The 14,468-nt window shown below is 44.1% G+C and overlaps 1 protein-coding gene across 2 annotated transcripts in view; it reads right to left on the bottom strand.

Annotated features, from left to right (window-relative positions):
- Positions 1–14,468, bottom strand: part of ARNT (aryl hydrocarbon receptor nuclear translocator) — a 124,729-nt gene that overhangs the window by 54,428 nt on the left and 55,833 nt on the right. For both annotated transcript variants that reach the window (XM_085638857.1, XM_085638858.1), the window contains exons 8-10: positions 9,063–9,128; positions 2,040–2,125; positions 135–211 (exon numbers count right to left, since the gene is read on the bottom strand). In XM_085638857.1, coding sequence (XP_085494983.1) covers positions 135–211; positions 2,040–2,125; positions 9,063–9,128 — 229 coding nt within the window. The remainder of the gene's footprint in view (positions 1–134; positions 212–2,039; positions 2,126–9,062; positions 9,129–14,468) is intronic.

Genomic DNA, 14,468 nt, shown 5'->3' with positions numbered 1-14,468 from the left:
CCACCCATAACACACTTAAGAACCAATAAGAGTCACCCACTGTCAAGAACATTTATTATAGCACATAGTTCAGCCACTGGTAACACTGACCAAGATTCAATGGGAGCACTTGTAGTGCTTAGGGAAGTTTTTACCTGCAGTCTCCCAATGGCAACAAGGCAGAACTTGCTCCCCTGCACAGCATCTGAATCGTCATCCGGTAAGGAGACTCCTGGGGATAAGAATAACAGTTTTACTTAACACAAAAAAACAACTCTGCACAGATTCTACAAGCAGTGACATGGCAGCTGGCGCAGGACAGTTCCTGTGAAATGCTGAGTTCATCATCAAACATTTTACTGCACACAAGTTTACAAGGCTCTGAAAAAAAGGCTAACTACAGCAGAGGTGAAATGATCGCCCTCTTCTTCAGAATGTCTCTAAGTATATAGACAGACCTGACTTCTTTGTGCAGCCCCTGGCAATGTTTTATTGCCCACGTGTTTATACAAATAAAGGGGGGAAAAAAGCAATACACAGCAGAACATACAACAGGTGGTGAGATCGTGCTCCATAAACGCTCTACAAAACTACAGAGACGGGCCTGGCTTCGTCACTCACCCCTTCCACTAGGGAATTAAATACAGTAGCCCAATGGAGGAGGGAGATGACTGGGGGTATGCCTTGTCTCCGCTGCCCCGTACCAGCACTAGTATGCACATCTCCGGGTGTGCAGCAAAGAGTTGCTGCTATGCTGTCGTGGCCAGCATGCATTAGCAGAAAATAAAATCGTGAAGCAAAGTTTCAGGTTTTTTTGGGGCACCCAGGCATGAAATTGCAGGCATAGCAGTTCTGAGGCAATTTTGCAGTAAATACACAATTTGCTAGATATCAAAAACCTGGAGGTCTGATTATGATAAACACTGCTGCCACAGATTCACCTACATCTACTGCCCCTCACCATTGCTCATTATTTTATCTACTATTAAAAAGTAAGTAACACCTAAACAGCCCAACTGCAATTAGTTTATTTTTAGATTAATTTCTTTTTGGCAAGATTCCACAAATTCAGCAATGTAACTGGCGATTGTGTGTTCAGCAACACTTTCAAAAATTTCCATTTATACTAATTGTTAGTTCAAGACGTTATCGTCAATGTTATCCATTTACATTATCATTTATGCCATTTTAGATCCAACGAATTTGGGTCAGTAATGAACTACAAATTAATAATTTGTTTATTGTATAAGCCTTTGTTTTAAGTTGTTACGATTAGCGCCTTGACAAAATAGGGACCACTATTCATTTTGGCTTACCACTTAGGGCAGTTCATCAAACACAAAACATTAGAGGACTGCTTGAAATTTGCCCAACCGCTGGTATATTAAAATCAGTCTTGACCCTGCTCCAACAGGGACACTCCAGCCGGGACTGCCAGGCCAGATCCTCCCAAACCAGAAAACAGGCATACCAAGCACTATGGTTTGAGTGCTGCCCACAGTGAATGCCAGTGGCTAGACTTATTGCAAGCATTCCTCCCATCACTTTTTGTGGGTTTAATGTTATTTTATACCAAGACACAAGTAATTTATGATGCTACTGGTTTTGGCACTAGGCACTGAAATCTTGGATACAAATCCTTAATATTCACCAAGCAGTGCAAACCACTGGATACAATGCTTTACTATGCCTAGAGATAAGAGGCATAACTCCTGCATGCCATGCCTAATTTACCTAGGCACTAAGGAATACGACAAACTAGATCCACAAATTAAATATAGTTTGGCATCGGGGTCTTAATCGCAGAGTGGGAAGCAGTAATCTGCAAAACTTGCTGGATTCAATGCTTTTAATTTGTAAAAACATCAAGATTTTAAAATGCGTGGAAATGCTGAAAACCCAAGACAGAAAGCATTTTAATGGAAGCCATGCTTTAATATACCAAGGGCCAAGAGTCCAATCTCCTGAAGGGAGTGATTCAAAATAGCAAGGCACCAGGGGTCCAGCACCCTCCTACAGATACACAGGCTGAGGCAGGAGGGATTATAGGAGAAACTTACCTGCTGGGGGCCAAGCTTTAATGTAACCCGTGCAATGTACAACTACAAATGGAGAATCCCCATCCTTAGAAAGGCCCAGTCCATTCCTACAAAAGAAAACAAAAATTGAAAATGATACGATAGCACCTTTAATTGTATTAAATATCCTATCAGAGGGAAAACCCTTTGGTTCAGAGAGCCATTCGGTCCCTAGCTTCCCTGCACTTCTCACCAAACTTTGCTGGTCCTTCGGTATATTAAAGGTGATGCAGTGTGTGCAGGCACAAAAATTACCCAACGTAATGACTCAGTGATTCTGCACCGATTTCAGTCCCAAGTGTTCCTTTCCTCTTAACTATGGAGTGGCAGGTCCAAAGCACGTTTTGTAATTAATAATTTTAACAGGAAGCTTGAGCACACATGTATCCCTGCCACTATTTTGTCAGGACCCAAGTAATTTATTAGACTGGTACAAGCAGCTTAGCCAATGGTCAATACCAATATTTGGCAGCGGAGTGTATTTTCGAGTCTTGCATTCCGTAAGTGCCATACTTTTAGCCATACCCTGCATCATTTAGTCAATGGTATAAAATGTGCCTTCTTCAGTTCAGGGGACACTTTGGAGCAAATTTAATTTGAAGTAAGCTGTAAAGAGCTCCTGGCATCAATAACATTGATGAAGGCATCTCTGCTCTTGAAACCAGTTATGGCCAAATCTGAACATAGGAGTGAGCAATAGTAGTCACACCCCACACCAGCCCTCCGGTGAAGACCCAGTGTTAGATCACAGTTACATCAGTGACCCCGTCTTGAAGCCTACATTAAAACCTTTCACAGGCTTTATACTGGTTGCCAAGCAACTACGCCAATAAGCTACTAAGATGGACAATGCACTATAACAAACATCCACTGAGGAAACACTCAGAGCAAATAAAGAAAGATAATGGTGATGTGTGAAACCTGCAATAAAATGCTGATAAAACCGAGCCTGCAAAGGTATGCCGACAAAAACTCTAGACAAGCTGATGAAAACTGTAAATTAGGTCAAATACTATCTGAAATCTTCAATATGCTGGGAGCAAACAAAGAAGTTACAGGAAGAAGTGGACAGGAGAGGAAACTTGCACCGCTGAGAAAAGAGGGTACCTGAATACTAAAATAAAATCCATGCACAAGAATGTCAAAAACATCTACCATTCAGAATGATGATGGACAAGGGGCAGAGGAATTCACTTTAACAATAAACCACTTAAACATTAACCATTTTCAAGCTTGGTAAAAATCTGCTCATGGACTGACCAGCTGGTCATTTCCTTATTTTGGAGACAGGGGGACTTGCTGTGCCAGTGTCAAAAAACGTCTTGTCCGGTACTATAGTTTAGAAAGCCTACAAACAACCGGTCAGAATTTCTTAACCAACAACACATCAGGATTGAAATAGTGAATGGTGGACAGCTTATAAATGTCACATATTCTTAGGAAAACTGGTGGGATTCTAAACCGTTTGAAACAAAGTATTTATTGATATCTCACAAAAAAAAAAAATCAAAGTTGCTTTAGATCTCCTAGCTTGCTTAAACTATTTATTTGTAGTGTAATTGTAAATTTAAAACAATTACCCCAGATGGGGTGTCCTTTAGCTGAAATAGAATCAGGACCGTGAAATTCATGGAATGACAAATAGACATGCATTTGGGACCCTAACACACAACTTGGAACAGATCGCCAATTTTCGTGTGCATAATATCACAGTGCCCTGATTATGGAATACTCTTTGAGCAGTACACATAGCCTTGTACACTGATCGTTATTTCACTGGTACCCAGCGTAGTGCTCCAAGAGATGCTTTGACAGAACAACTTCGATATAACCCAAGCGAGTCCTGGCAGCTGGATTATGGATATATTGAAATAAGATAGACAGACTTTAATCGGAGTCCCAAACTTAAAAAGTGCAGTTATCGAGACATGGTAATACAGTAAATTTAAAAGTAAATTTGATTCTTGTATAGCGCACTACTCACCCACAAGGGTCTCAAGGCGCTTGTACGAATACCGCTGTGGAACCCATCCTGGCTTTCCCTGTGAGGCGTCCACTCCTGGGCACCCCCAAGGTGGAGGCCAGGCATCCTTAGCATTGTGGGGGCCGTTGTGGAGATTAAGCAAGCTATTGCCCAGAGTTGCAGAGTGGGACTCCATGATTGGAATAGGCACCGAGGCGAGAATTATCAGGTCCGTGGAATTTTTGAGCCCAAGACCCACCGAGGCGGGAAATTGAACCCTGGTCCCGGGCTAGACCTCTGCATCAGTGTCTGCCGCTCTAATCATTGAGCCACACTTCTCCAAGTTGCTTCAACCACTGTCTACCGCACCCCCATTGGCAGTAAAGAAGGCCACCAGGGAGGGGCATTTGTAATTGAGAGCAGGCGAACAAGAGACTTCTTTAAAGGATACTGTAGGGAGCTGGGTTATAGTTGCAATACCCCCCCCCCCCACACACTTTTTGCCTGGTATGTGATGCAACTTTGTCTGAAGTGTACTAGGTTCCTGCTAACTAGGTCAGCAATACGAGTGTCCTTTCCCTAAGGAATGTTCAATGGTTTCTCCCAAATGGCAAAACATTTAGCACTCTCTGTAAGTCCCAAGTAAATGGTACCCCTGGTACCTCAGGCCTGAGGTACTAAAGAGGGTCCCTGAGGGCAGCAGCCAAATTTTGCCACCCAAAGGACCCCTCACCAAGCACATGCAAGGCTGCCATTGCAGGCACACAGTGAATGCAAAGCTGCCATTGCAGACAAAAGTAAAAACACGTAATGTCACATGTGCCATGACCCTTAACACTGCACATAATATTTGTAAGTCACCTCTACGGAGGGCCTGACAGCCCTAAGGCTGGGTGCGGAGTATTACATGTGAGGGCATACCTGCATAAGCCGATATGCCCCTGTGCTGGTCAGTCCTATTACTGCCAGTACAAGCGGAGAGGAAAGCCATTTTAAAACATGTGCTGGACACTGGCGAAAACTAGTTCCCGAGCTACATGATGGCTTTACTGAAAATAGGGATGTTTGGTATCAAACATCTCATTAGTAAAATGGCAGTATCTGAAAACAGGCAATGGAGCAGACACGCGTCCCTCTGCCCAAGAAAGCACCAAAAGGCATCGCACAGTCAATGGCACAGACCACGCTAAAGTTAAAGGTCGCCTTGATGCCGGCATCGAAAAGCGCAAGCTTCGACGCCGGAAAACCACCACAAGGCATCAGACCCGGATATTCCATCTTCGGATCCGAAAACGCCCTCGGCGTAGAAGGATGACCAGCCGTACAAAAAAAATAATAATAATAATTCAATGGCATCGAAAATACAATCCGCCCAAAATACCCTCAGCATCGAAAAAAGCAAAAACATGGTAGGAGCAAACAGTAACCTGTGGAGCCAATACCTGCAAAACTGCAAGGAAGACTTGACAATAAGCAAAAGACTTTGTTTATCAATCTGCACACCGAAAGGGCAGTTGCAAAACCACCTCTCCCACCAACGGACACACTTCCTAAAAGTAAGAAGACTTTTGAGAAAGAAATCATGGGGCCAGATCCAACCAAGGCTCCCAAGGAAGAAGCGTAAAGACTGGGGCGGCAGGCCCATACTCTTTCCTCAAACCCCACCTCCTCCACCTGCTCCTCCACCACCTGTCATTCCCATACTACCAGCACCTGCTATATCACCAGTTCATCCTCAGTTACATGAACACTTTCCTTGCGAACAACCACAGGCATTACCAGCACAATCATCAATGGGAGACCTTTGACAAAGGGAATGACATTCACTCCTAGGAGACACCATACTTTCCTGGCCAGCAGGTATATCCAGCTAATGTTAATGTCTCATGGAATCACCATGACATAGACCCTGTATATGACATGGATACCGACCTATACCACTTTAACCCCTCAACACCAGACAATACAACAACCGGAGATTATTAGTAGAGCTGCACACCATCATAAAGTGGATCTCCACACATTTCAGGATGAGGAGGATTTCTTGGTGGAAACGTTAAGCAGGTCTCACAGGACAGTACGGTTCTTGCCCATGCTAAATGGTATGCGTAAGCCCACACTGGAAATTTTCAAGCAACAAGTAAAATGTAGTGTCATATCCCTAAGGGTGGACAAATAATATAAGCCTTGTCCCTCTGATCCTACATATATATCAATGGCCAGGTTCCACCCGAGGATCTTTAGTGGTTCACACTACCCGAAAAATGGCTTTTTCTCAAGGATCTGGGGATACTCCCCGACTGACAGAGCAAGTAGCATGATGCAGCAGGAAAAACTTGTCGCTGCACAAGCAGCCAGCCATCCCCGTATAGCCATTTCAGTATGCTTCTTTTCAAGATGCAATAGAGCCCAATGGAATGAAATGCAAGAACTACTCCAGCACCTCCTGAACCAATAACAACAAAGAGGGGCTGAGCTAGTGGAGGAAGAAAAGATTATTTCTAATGCCACCATACAGTGTGCACTAGACTCCGCAGATACCAGTTCAAGGGAGGTTAATACAAGTGTCATCATCAGGCGCACACATGGCTTAGAGTCTCTTGTTTTAAGCCTAATGTCCAACATCATCTACTCAATTTACCATTCCATAGTGAACATTTGTTCGGACCACAGGTAGATGAAATGTTGAAAAAATTTAAAATAATACACCAATACCGCCAAAGCCATGAGTGCACTATAAACCTTCCAACACAGGGCTTCCTTTCGTAGAGGACACTATAGAGGGGCATCAAGAACTAGCACCTCCACAGAGACAGGCAACGTGCAAAAGCAGCAAGGTTCCAACCAGTCCCAATACACCAAAGGGACAAACTATAGGTCACACTACAAACATAGAGGACAAGGATCTGCCTCCAAAGAGACCACTCTCACTAAACAGTGACCCTCAATGCTTCCCCCTCAACATTTAACAGCAGTATGGGGATGGCTTTCCCTGCTACAACTGTCGGTCATGGCACACGAGAAACTGCCTCTATAGCCACATCTTCCAACTCATGAACAGGGAATGGTCATACATCCAAATCAACTCAATCTGGCAATTTGGCTCCTGAGGTCTTAGACTTTGAACACCTCAGTAGATCATAAGAATGCATGAACATTCTAAAACAAGTTTGCAGGCCAACCACGCAAGCCTGTTATGCAGCTAAATGGAAGAGATTTGTCCATTAGTGCTTAGTTAATCAAATCCAACCACTCTCACCAACAGTGCCAGGTCTTGTTTATCTATTTCATTTAAAACAAGGAGGCCTTACATATACCTCTATTAGACTACACTTCGCAGCTCTTACCGCTTACATGCAAAACAGACAACATTTCGCTCTTTAAAATTCCAGTAATCAACGCATTAATGGAAGGAATACAAAAGAGTCACTCCACCTTCTATACCACCAACATCAGTCTGGAACCCAAATACTGTTCTCACTATCATGGGACCACCATTTGAACCGCTGCATTAATGCGATTTACAGTTCCTCACATGGAAAGTAGCATTCTTAGCACCTATCACATCTCTCTGGTGAATAAACAAACTTCCAGCGCTCACTTTCGAAAAACCTTTCTTCCAAATCTATCCAAATAAATAAATTCCCTAAAGTTGTTTCCACATTCCATGTGAATCAAAAAATGGAACTACCAGAATTCTTTCCTAAACCAGATTCAGTAGCAGAAAGAGCTCTACACACCCTGGATGTTAAAAGAGCATTAATGTATTACATCAAGAGGACTAAGCGTTTTCGCAAAACACAACTTTTTTGTGTGTTTTCAAAGCCCCAAAAAGGTTCCCCTATCTCCAAAGCTGGAATCACAAGAGTGATAGTAAGATGTATTCAAACTTGCTATCACAAAGCGATCGCTATCTGTAGCTCAACAAGCTCCCTCCACATGCAACAACCAGAGCCTCAAAGGATTTTCTAGGAAACATCTCATTAGCTGATATCTGTAAAGCAGCTACATGGAATAACCCACATACATTCACAAAACACTATTGTTCTGATGTCTTAGAAAATCAACAATCTAGAGTGGGTCAAGCTGTATTACGAACACTTTTTCAAAAATCTACATCAACCATTAACTAACCACCGCTTTTGTGAGAACTGCTTTACATTCTATGCTAAGCATATGTATCTATGGCCAGCACATGCATCAAATGGAATATGTTACTTACCATGTAAGCATCTATCCGCAGCGTGCAGTGCCGAAGATTTATATACACCCACCCTCCTCCCTGGAAGCTACTGGCTGACGTATTCACTTTAGCTTCATTCGCATGCTCATCCTTTTCTGTCACTAAACTACCCCTGTCCTAAGCTTACAAAATGAGCCGAGACAAAATCTAACAAAGAAGCCGATGAACAATACAGACTATAGGACGAGTCCCATTACCTTGTGATTCAAAAGACTTCTTCGCGAAAAACAACTTGCAAATGACCTGAGTCCAACACTAGATGGCAGGAGTATGCTAAGCATATGAATCTACGGCACTATACGTTACGAATAGATGTAAGTAACATTCCTTCACCACAATTCCCCTTACATTTTCCCTCTACTCTAAGTGCATAAAAGTCTCCTTCCCTGAATAAAACCTGATGATTTGAAAGAGCTACATCTTAATCCTCTCAGGCCTCTTTCCGTTCTTTTGGTTGTATCAGTTTAAATACTATGCCTTAAGGGATTCATTCTTTTTAATGTGGGAGGTGATGGAGCAAAACTGTTATTTCTCTTGAATGGGATGGTATTAAGCTTTTTGAACTTTGAAAATTCTCAACTTGTCTCCAAAAGACAAAGATCTTAACTTTTTACAAGGGTAATTATTTTGTCAAACGATAATCAGGTGACACTGTACTTCGGGTTTCCATCATTTTGAGGTTCGTTTTCAAATCTATAGGACCATCACAAATTCAGTGTCATCCATTCTCAACTACATTCAATTCTAGTGTTATTCCTAGAAATCATATGCATATGGTCAGTGAAAGAAAACAAGTTACCTGCATCGGTTCCTCATGTAGCTGAGTCTGTTCATGGAGGCAGGGTCCACAGTAGCACTGCCGCACCTGTGTACAAAAGGGAAAACATACATTTTGAAGTTGCGCAGCATCCACTAGGATTCAGAGCATACCAGAGTTAAGCTAATGTAGAGAGGCCGGACAGGCAAAATGAGACAGAGCAAGTAGTACCGTGGGTGTAGGGCATGGCTCCAACCATTGCTGTAATGAGCACTACTTTTGATGAATGAAAATAATCCTAAGCTACCGTCAAGTATATGAATTGGATAAGGCAAAATATATAAATGACAAGAAACTTAGCCCTGCCTCTTGAGTACACCAAATGTGCTGCAGTGAGCACACAGCTTTAATGGCACAAGCTCTGCATCGAGAAAGGGTTACCTGTTGGGTCCCCAGACATGTTTTGTCCTTTTACTCTGATTTATGAGAGGCAAGTGTCTCCCTGGGGGTTTCACTGTAATGCAATATATGGCATGGCACTGCTCTCATTTTGAGAGCAAAGATATAAAAGTCCATTGATTGAAGTACTCAAACTAGCCTTGCCTAATGTCCCAAGAACTGGCATAATGTTTACAACTGGCATGGACAGTTAAAGGATTATTTACAAGGCTGGTCATGGAGTCTTTGCTGACCCAGGTGAAGATGCCCAATTACACTGCATCATCCCTCCCACCAATAATATAGGAAAGTGTGAGAAAGTGGCTCTGTATATACTGTTCCTTAATGGGTACAGGGTGTACAGAGTCCACAGTCCCCAAGGGTTTGACAGAGGTTAAAGTTAGATATAACCTTACTCTCTAAAGTGGTAGCTTGGTCGACCAGTAAGGCAGTATCAGAGGACAGTGTAAAGCATTTGTTGTACACACTCAGTCAGCAAATGGTATCACACACTCAATAACTGAACTCTAGGCCAATGGTTTAAATATAAAAAATATATGCTTGTTTTATTTTAGAAGCAACACTTGGATTTAAAATATACTTTCTCAGTATGAGACGTTTCATATAAATACTTTTGCAATAGGCAATAGACTTTTGTAAACAGTTACAAGTGGTTGCAGTAGGCAACTCTATTTTTAAACACAACAATGCATTGAGCTCAATGGTAAATTCAGGTTATTTGTAACAGATTACTTTTTAGATTACTTTTGGAATTCCAGGACTAGATCTTAGACTCAGAATCAAGTGATGAAAGTCGACTTAATTACTGTAATGATTTTTAAACAATATTTAACTATTTTAAAAGTTGACACTTAAAAAATATTTCAAAGAAAACAGTCAATGATTCCCTATGGAAGAAAATTCAGGTTACAGGTACAGTAGGTTCTCGTTACTTTTGTAATCCAGTACTTGGTGCCTAGACTCAGTACTGGGACCTTTATCCAAAACAGGTAAGTAATTACGTTTTCAGATATTATACGATTTTTGAAGAATATTTAAAGATTGCAGAAATCGACACTTAAAAGAAATTTCACAGAAAAACAGTTAATGGTTTCCTATGGAAGAAAATGGAGTTAAGGGTAAGTACAGTTGTAAGTATTTTTCAGAGTCAGTGCTGGGCACCAAGATCCAGCACTGGGAGCTCACCTAAGAGCAGGTGAGTAATTTCGTTTCTCGGCTGATTTTTGTTGAATATTTTAAGATTTGAAAAGTCCACACTTAGAAGAAATTTCAGGAAAAAGCCAGTCAATGTTAGCCTATGAGGAAAATAGAGTTTGCGGTTTAAGGGTATGTACTCGACTGGCAGAGTTGAGGTTCTGGGCATAGACTCAGGGGTCCCCCAGGGTCAGGTAGGTACAGTTGTTTCACCCTCAGCGGCTCTAGGGCGGCCGGGTGCAGAGAGAGTTAGGCCCAATGTTATCCTATGAGGGATAGGGGGGCCTTGGTTGGTGGCTGCTGACTGGCAAGCCACGCGGCTGTGGAAGCTGGACTCCTGGTCACTTACTCAGGACAAGTGGGGAAGTAGGTAGGTGTAGAGTTTTCACTGCCAGGGCCACTCAGGCGGCTGGGTGCAGAGTGTTTTTGAGCCTTCGGGCGCTCAATGGATTTCAATTGGAAATCTCCGGTTTAGAAAAAGACTGCGAGCTCGGGGACGAGGACTCTTCAGGTGCCACCACCACTTCGAGAGGTAAGTTGGGTAGTTGGAGGATAGGTAGGTACCCCGGGATTGGGCACAGGGGGCCGTGGGGCGCCGTGTGCAGGGGTGCCTTTTGGTGTCGGGAAATCTTACCCTCTGTTGATCGCGGTTGGGGGGGCACCTTGTTCTGAGGCTGCAGGCTTCTTCAGGAGTGTCGAGGGAGGTCCTTGGGTGCCGGACTCAGGGTCACAGTCGCAGTGGGGTCGTCCTCAGGGTCTTTGTTCACTCCGGCACTGGCCAGGCTTGGCTGGTGCAGTGTGTGCTGGTTTCGCGGTTCCGGGCTGCTGCCAGGGATTAGAGTTAGGTTTTGAGTAGAGCCTCTACTCATGGGAGTCCCAGGGGCTTAGAGCCAAAAGGTAGCCAGGTCCTCCAGGGTTGGTGAGGTTTCTGGCCACAAGAGATGCCGGGTTGGAGCAGGAGCAGGTTTTTAGGGTCGACAGGCCGGTAGGGCTGGGGCCAAAGCAGTTGGTGTCTTCCTCTTTTCAGCAGCTGCAGGGCAGGTCTTCTTTCTTCTTGCTCTTTGTAGTTTTGAATCTGGAATCTAGGGAAGGTAGGTTCAGGGTGCCCCTAAATACTAGATTTAGGGGCGTTACAGGTAGGTGAAGGGCAGGGACCAATGGGTCCCCGTCCTGGGGTGGGTACACCCCCTATCCTGCCTCTCTCCTGTGGGAGGGCAGTAGCCTAGTCCTGATAGGGTAGGGCTCCCCATATTCAAGATGGTGAGAGCCCGGAGATGTGCTTCACCTCGCCTCCCCCACCTGAGGGGTGGGGTTGGCAGGCTGGCCCATCCCCTGTCCTTATTTGGGGTTTCCGGCCAAAGCTCCCCGCCAGAGTGGGGGGTTGCAGGGGCCTGGGGAAGCTCACAGAGGCGGCATGCCTTTGAAGCTTCCCCCTGCCCATCCTGGGGGAGGAGATTTAGCACCTCGCCCAGGATGTGTATTGTTGCAGGACCAGGAGAGCAGGGGCGCTCATACCCAGGGATCCAGCAACATGTCTGCTGGGTGGCAGCCTAGGCAGCCTCAGAGCAGACGTGGATTGTAGGTTAGGTTTAAGGGGGCACCTCTAAGAAGCCCTCTGGGGTGCTGGGTACATTAAATCCCACACTGGCATCAGTGTGGGTTTAATGTGCAGAGAAGTTTGATACCAAACTTCTCAGTCTTTAGTGTTGCCATTATGGTGCTGTGGAGCTAGTGTTTGACGAGCTCTCAGCACCATGTACTCTTAAATGGCAGCACTGCACTTACAGGGCTCAGGAATGGACCTGGGCACTGTAGGGGAACAGGGCTCTTGCTCCTGTGCCCACACCATTGGCATAAGGCACCCAGCTAGAGGGGTGACTGATGTATGCCATGGCAGTGTAGGTGATGGGGCATGGCACACAGGGATGTGTGCCATGTCGACTTTGTTTTTGTCTTGCACCCAAACACTCAGCCTGCAAAGGCAGTGTGTGTGTGTGTAAGGGTACAGGGCCTCTAAGGGTGGCACAAGGAGTGCTGCAGCTCTTAGAGGCCTTCCCTGGTCACAAAGCCCTGGGTACCTAGGGTACCATTTACCAGGGGCTGACATGTGGCCAGGGTTTGCCAATTTGGGTTTGGTTTGTTTTAGGGAAGGAACATAGGCCCTGGGCACCTGATTGGCAGGAGTCCAGGGCACACTCAGTCAAAGTACATTCAGCAAAAAGTGGGGGCCTACCATGCAAGAAAGATGGCACTTTCTCACAGAAAGTCTTTTTTTTATATCTACAGCGCACCTTTTACCAGCACCATTAGCAAAACAAAATATCTCGGAAGCCACCACCATGACCATGTTTATACCCATTAGGCAATGATGAAACATTATTGAATGAAGACATTCCTTTAAGAAGCTAAACCAACTTGAAGGGTAGAAAAAGGAGAAGTAAAAGGTGAGAAGGAAATGAAGTGGATGAAAAGAAACATCTAGCCGAAGTTTATCATTCTGTACTTCGTGAAGTTAGTGGGTCACTAATTTCATAGAGCAATATTGCGTCAATCAAGCACTCTATGACCTGAGGCATTTACTAGAGGTCAGGGTTTTCACCAGGCAGTAGCAGTTTGACAGGAAAAAAGATAGTTGCACGCTTCCAGGTTAACAGACATGATACAGTGTTTTAAAGTACAACCTCAGCACCGGGAAAATGCAGTGGTGAATCCAACCAACAGTCAGTGCGCTACTCAGACATCCTGCAAGCTATACTGACCTATCAGATAGTCTTGGGGTAAAGGGGAGCACTGGTGGTCGATATCAATGTCCACACTACCTTCTGCTGTAGGCTTTAGAGGCTGTTAATTGACCTTACCTCAAACCCATAACATAGGGCTGGTAAATAATAACTGCTGTCCCCCTCAGTAGAGGGACCTCCCTAGAAACATGCTTTGCAATGATTTTTCCTCAGTTTTCTAGACAGCCTCAGAACTAACAAAAAGCATCATGGGCACTGCTAAAAGGTCTTGCATTCCTGCCAATGATAAAAAAAACTATGAAGAGGAGAAAAATATGCTATCCCACAAAAGTAAATTTTATTGACAAGACGAGAGATGGGGGAGAAACAAGATCGGGGGGGAGAAACAGGATCGGAGGGGAGAAACAGGATCGGATGGGAGAAGCAGGTTCGTAAGAAGCAGCTGTGAGTGGGCAAGACAGCAACAGAGATTGGGCTAGAGTGAGGAATATAGATTAAAAACGAAAATCCATGAGTGGGTGGGGAAGCAATTGACAATCCTGGGTTGGGGTGGGTTATAGCTATCATTGTGGGTTATAGCTATCATTATGTGCTGCTATCCACTATTCAGAAACTTGCCCTCATGGAGTGTAGAAGGAAAACGAAGAAAGTAGTTATCTAAAAAGCAATGGAATGCTAGGCATCATACAATCAAAAAGAGAATAAAGAAACTTTTCTTTAGAGAAAAGAAAAACACAAGACAAAGGAAATCCATAGAATAAGGAAGGATATGAGAGTGACAAGCAAGACATTGAATGCTAGTCAGTGGGTTGGTTCCATGACCTCTTTAAGGTTTTGGTATGATCCACATGAGATCTTTAGTAGACAGTGTAGGAAACTGGATTTTTGTTGCAGTTCTCCACCCACTTTTTGCCCCTTTGTAGCTGCTAGATGCCGATTATCGACTGGCAGTGCACTGAGGACTGCTAACAGACCTCAGTGCTAGTGCTCAATCCTTTAAAAAAAAAGTGATGTCCGATTAGTAAATGGTACCTAGGGCATGAGTACTAAAGAG

The sequence above is a fragment of the Triturus cristatus genome, chromosome 12 (genome assembly GCF_964204655.1).
Source record: "Triturus cristatus chromosome 12, aTriCri1.1, whole genome shotgun sequence".
In the NCBI taxonomy this organism is placed as follows: domain Eukaryota; kingdom Metazoa; phylum Chordata; class Amphibia; order Caudata; family Salamandridae; genus Triturus; species Triturus cristatus.
Note: the sequence above shows the minus strand (reverse complement) of the source record. Positions and strands in the feature narration are given on the sequence as shown.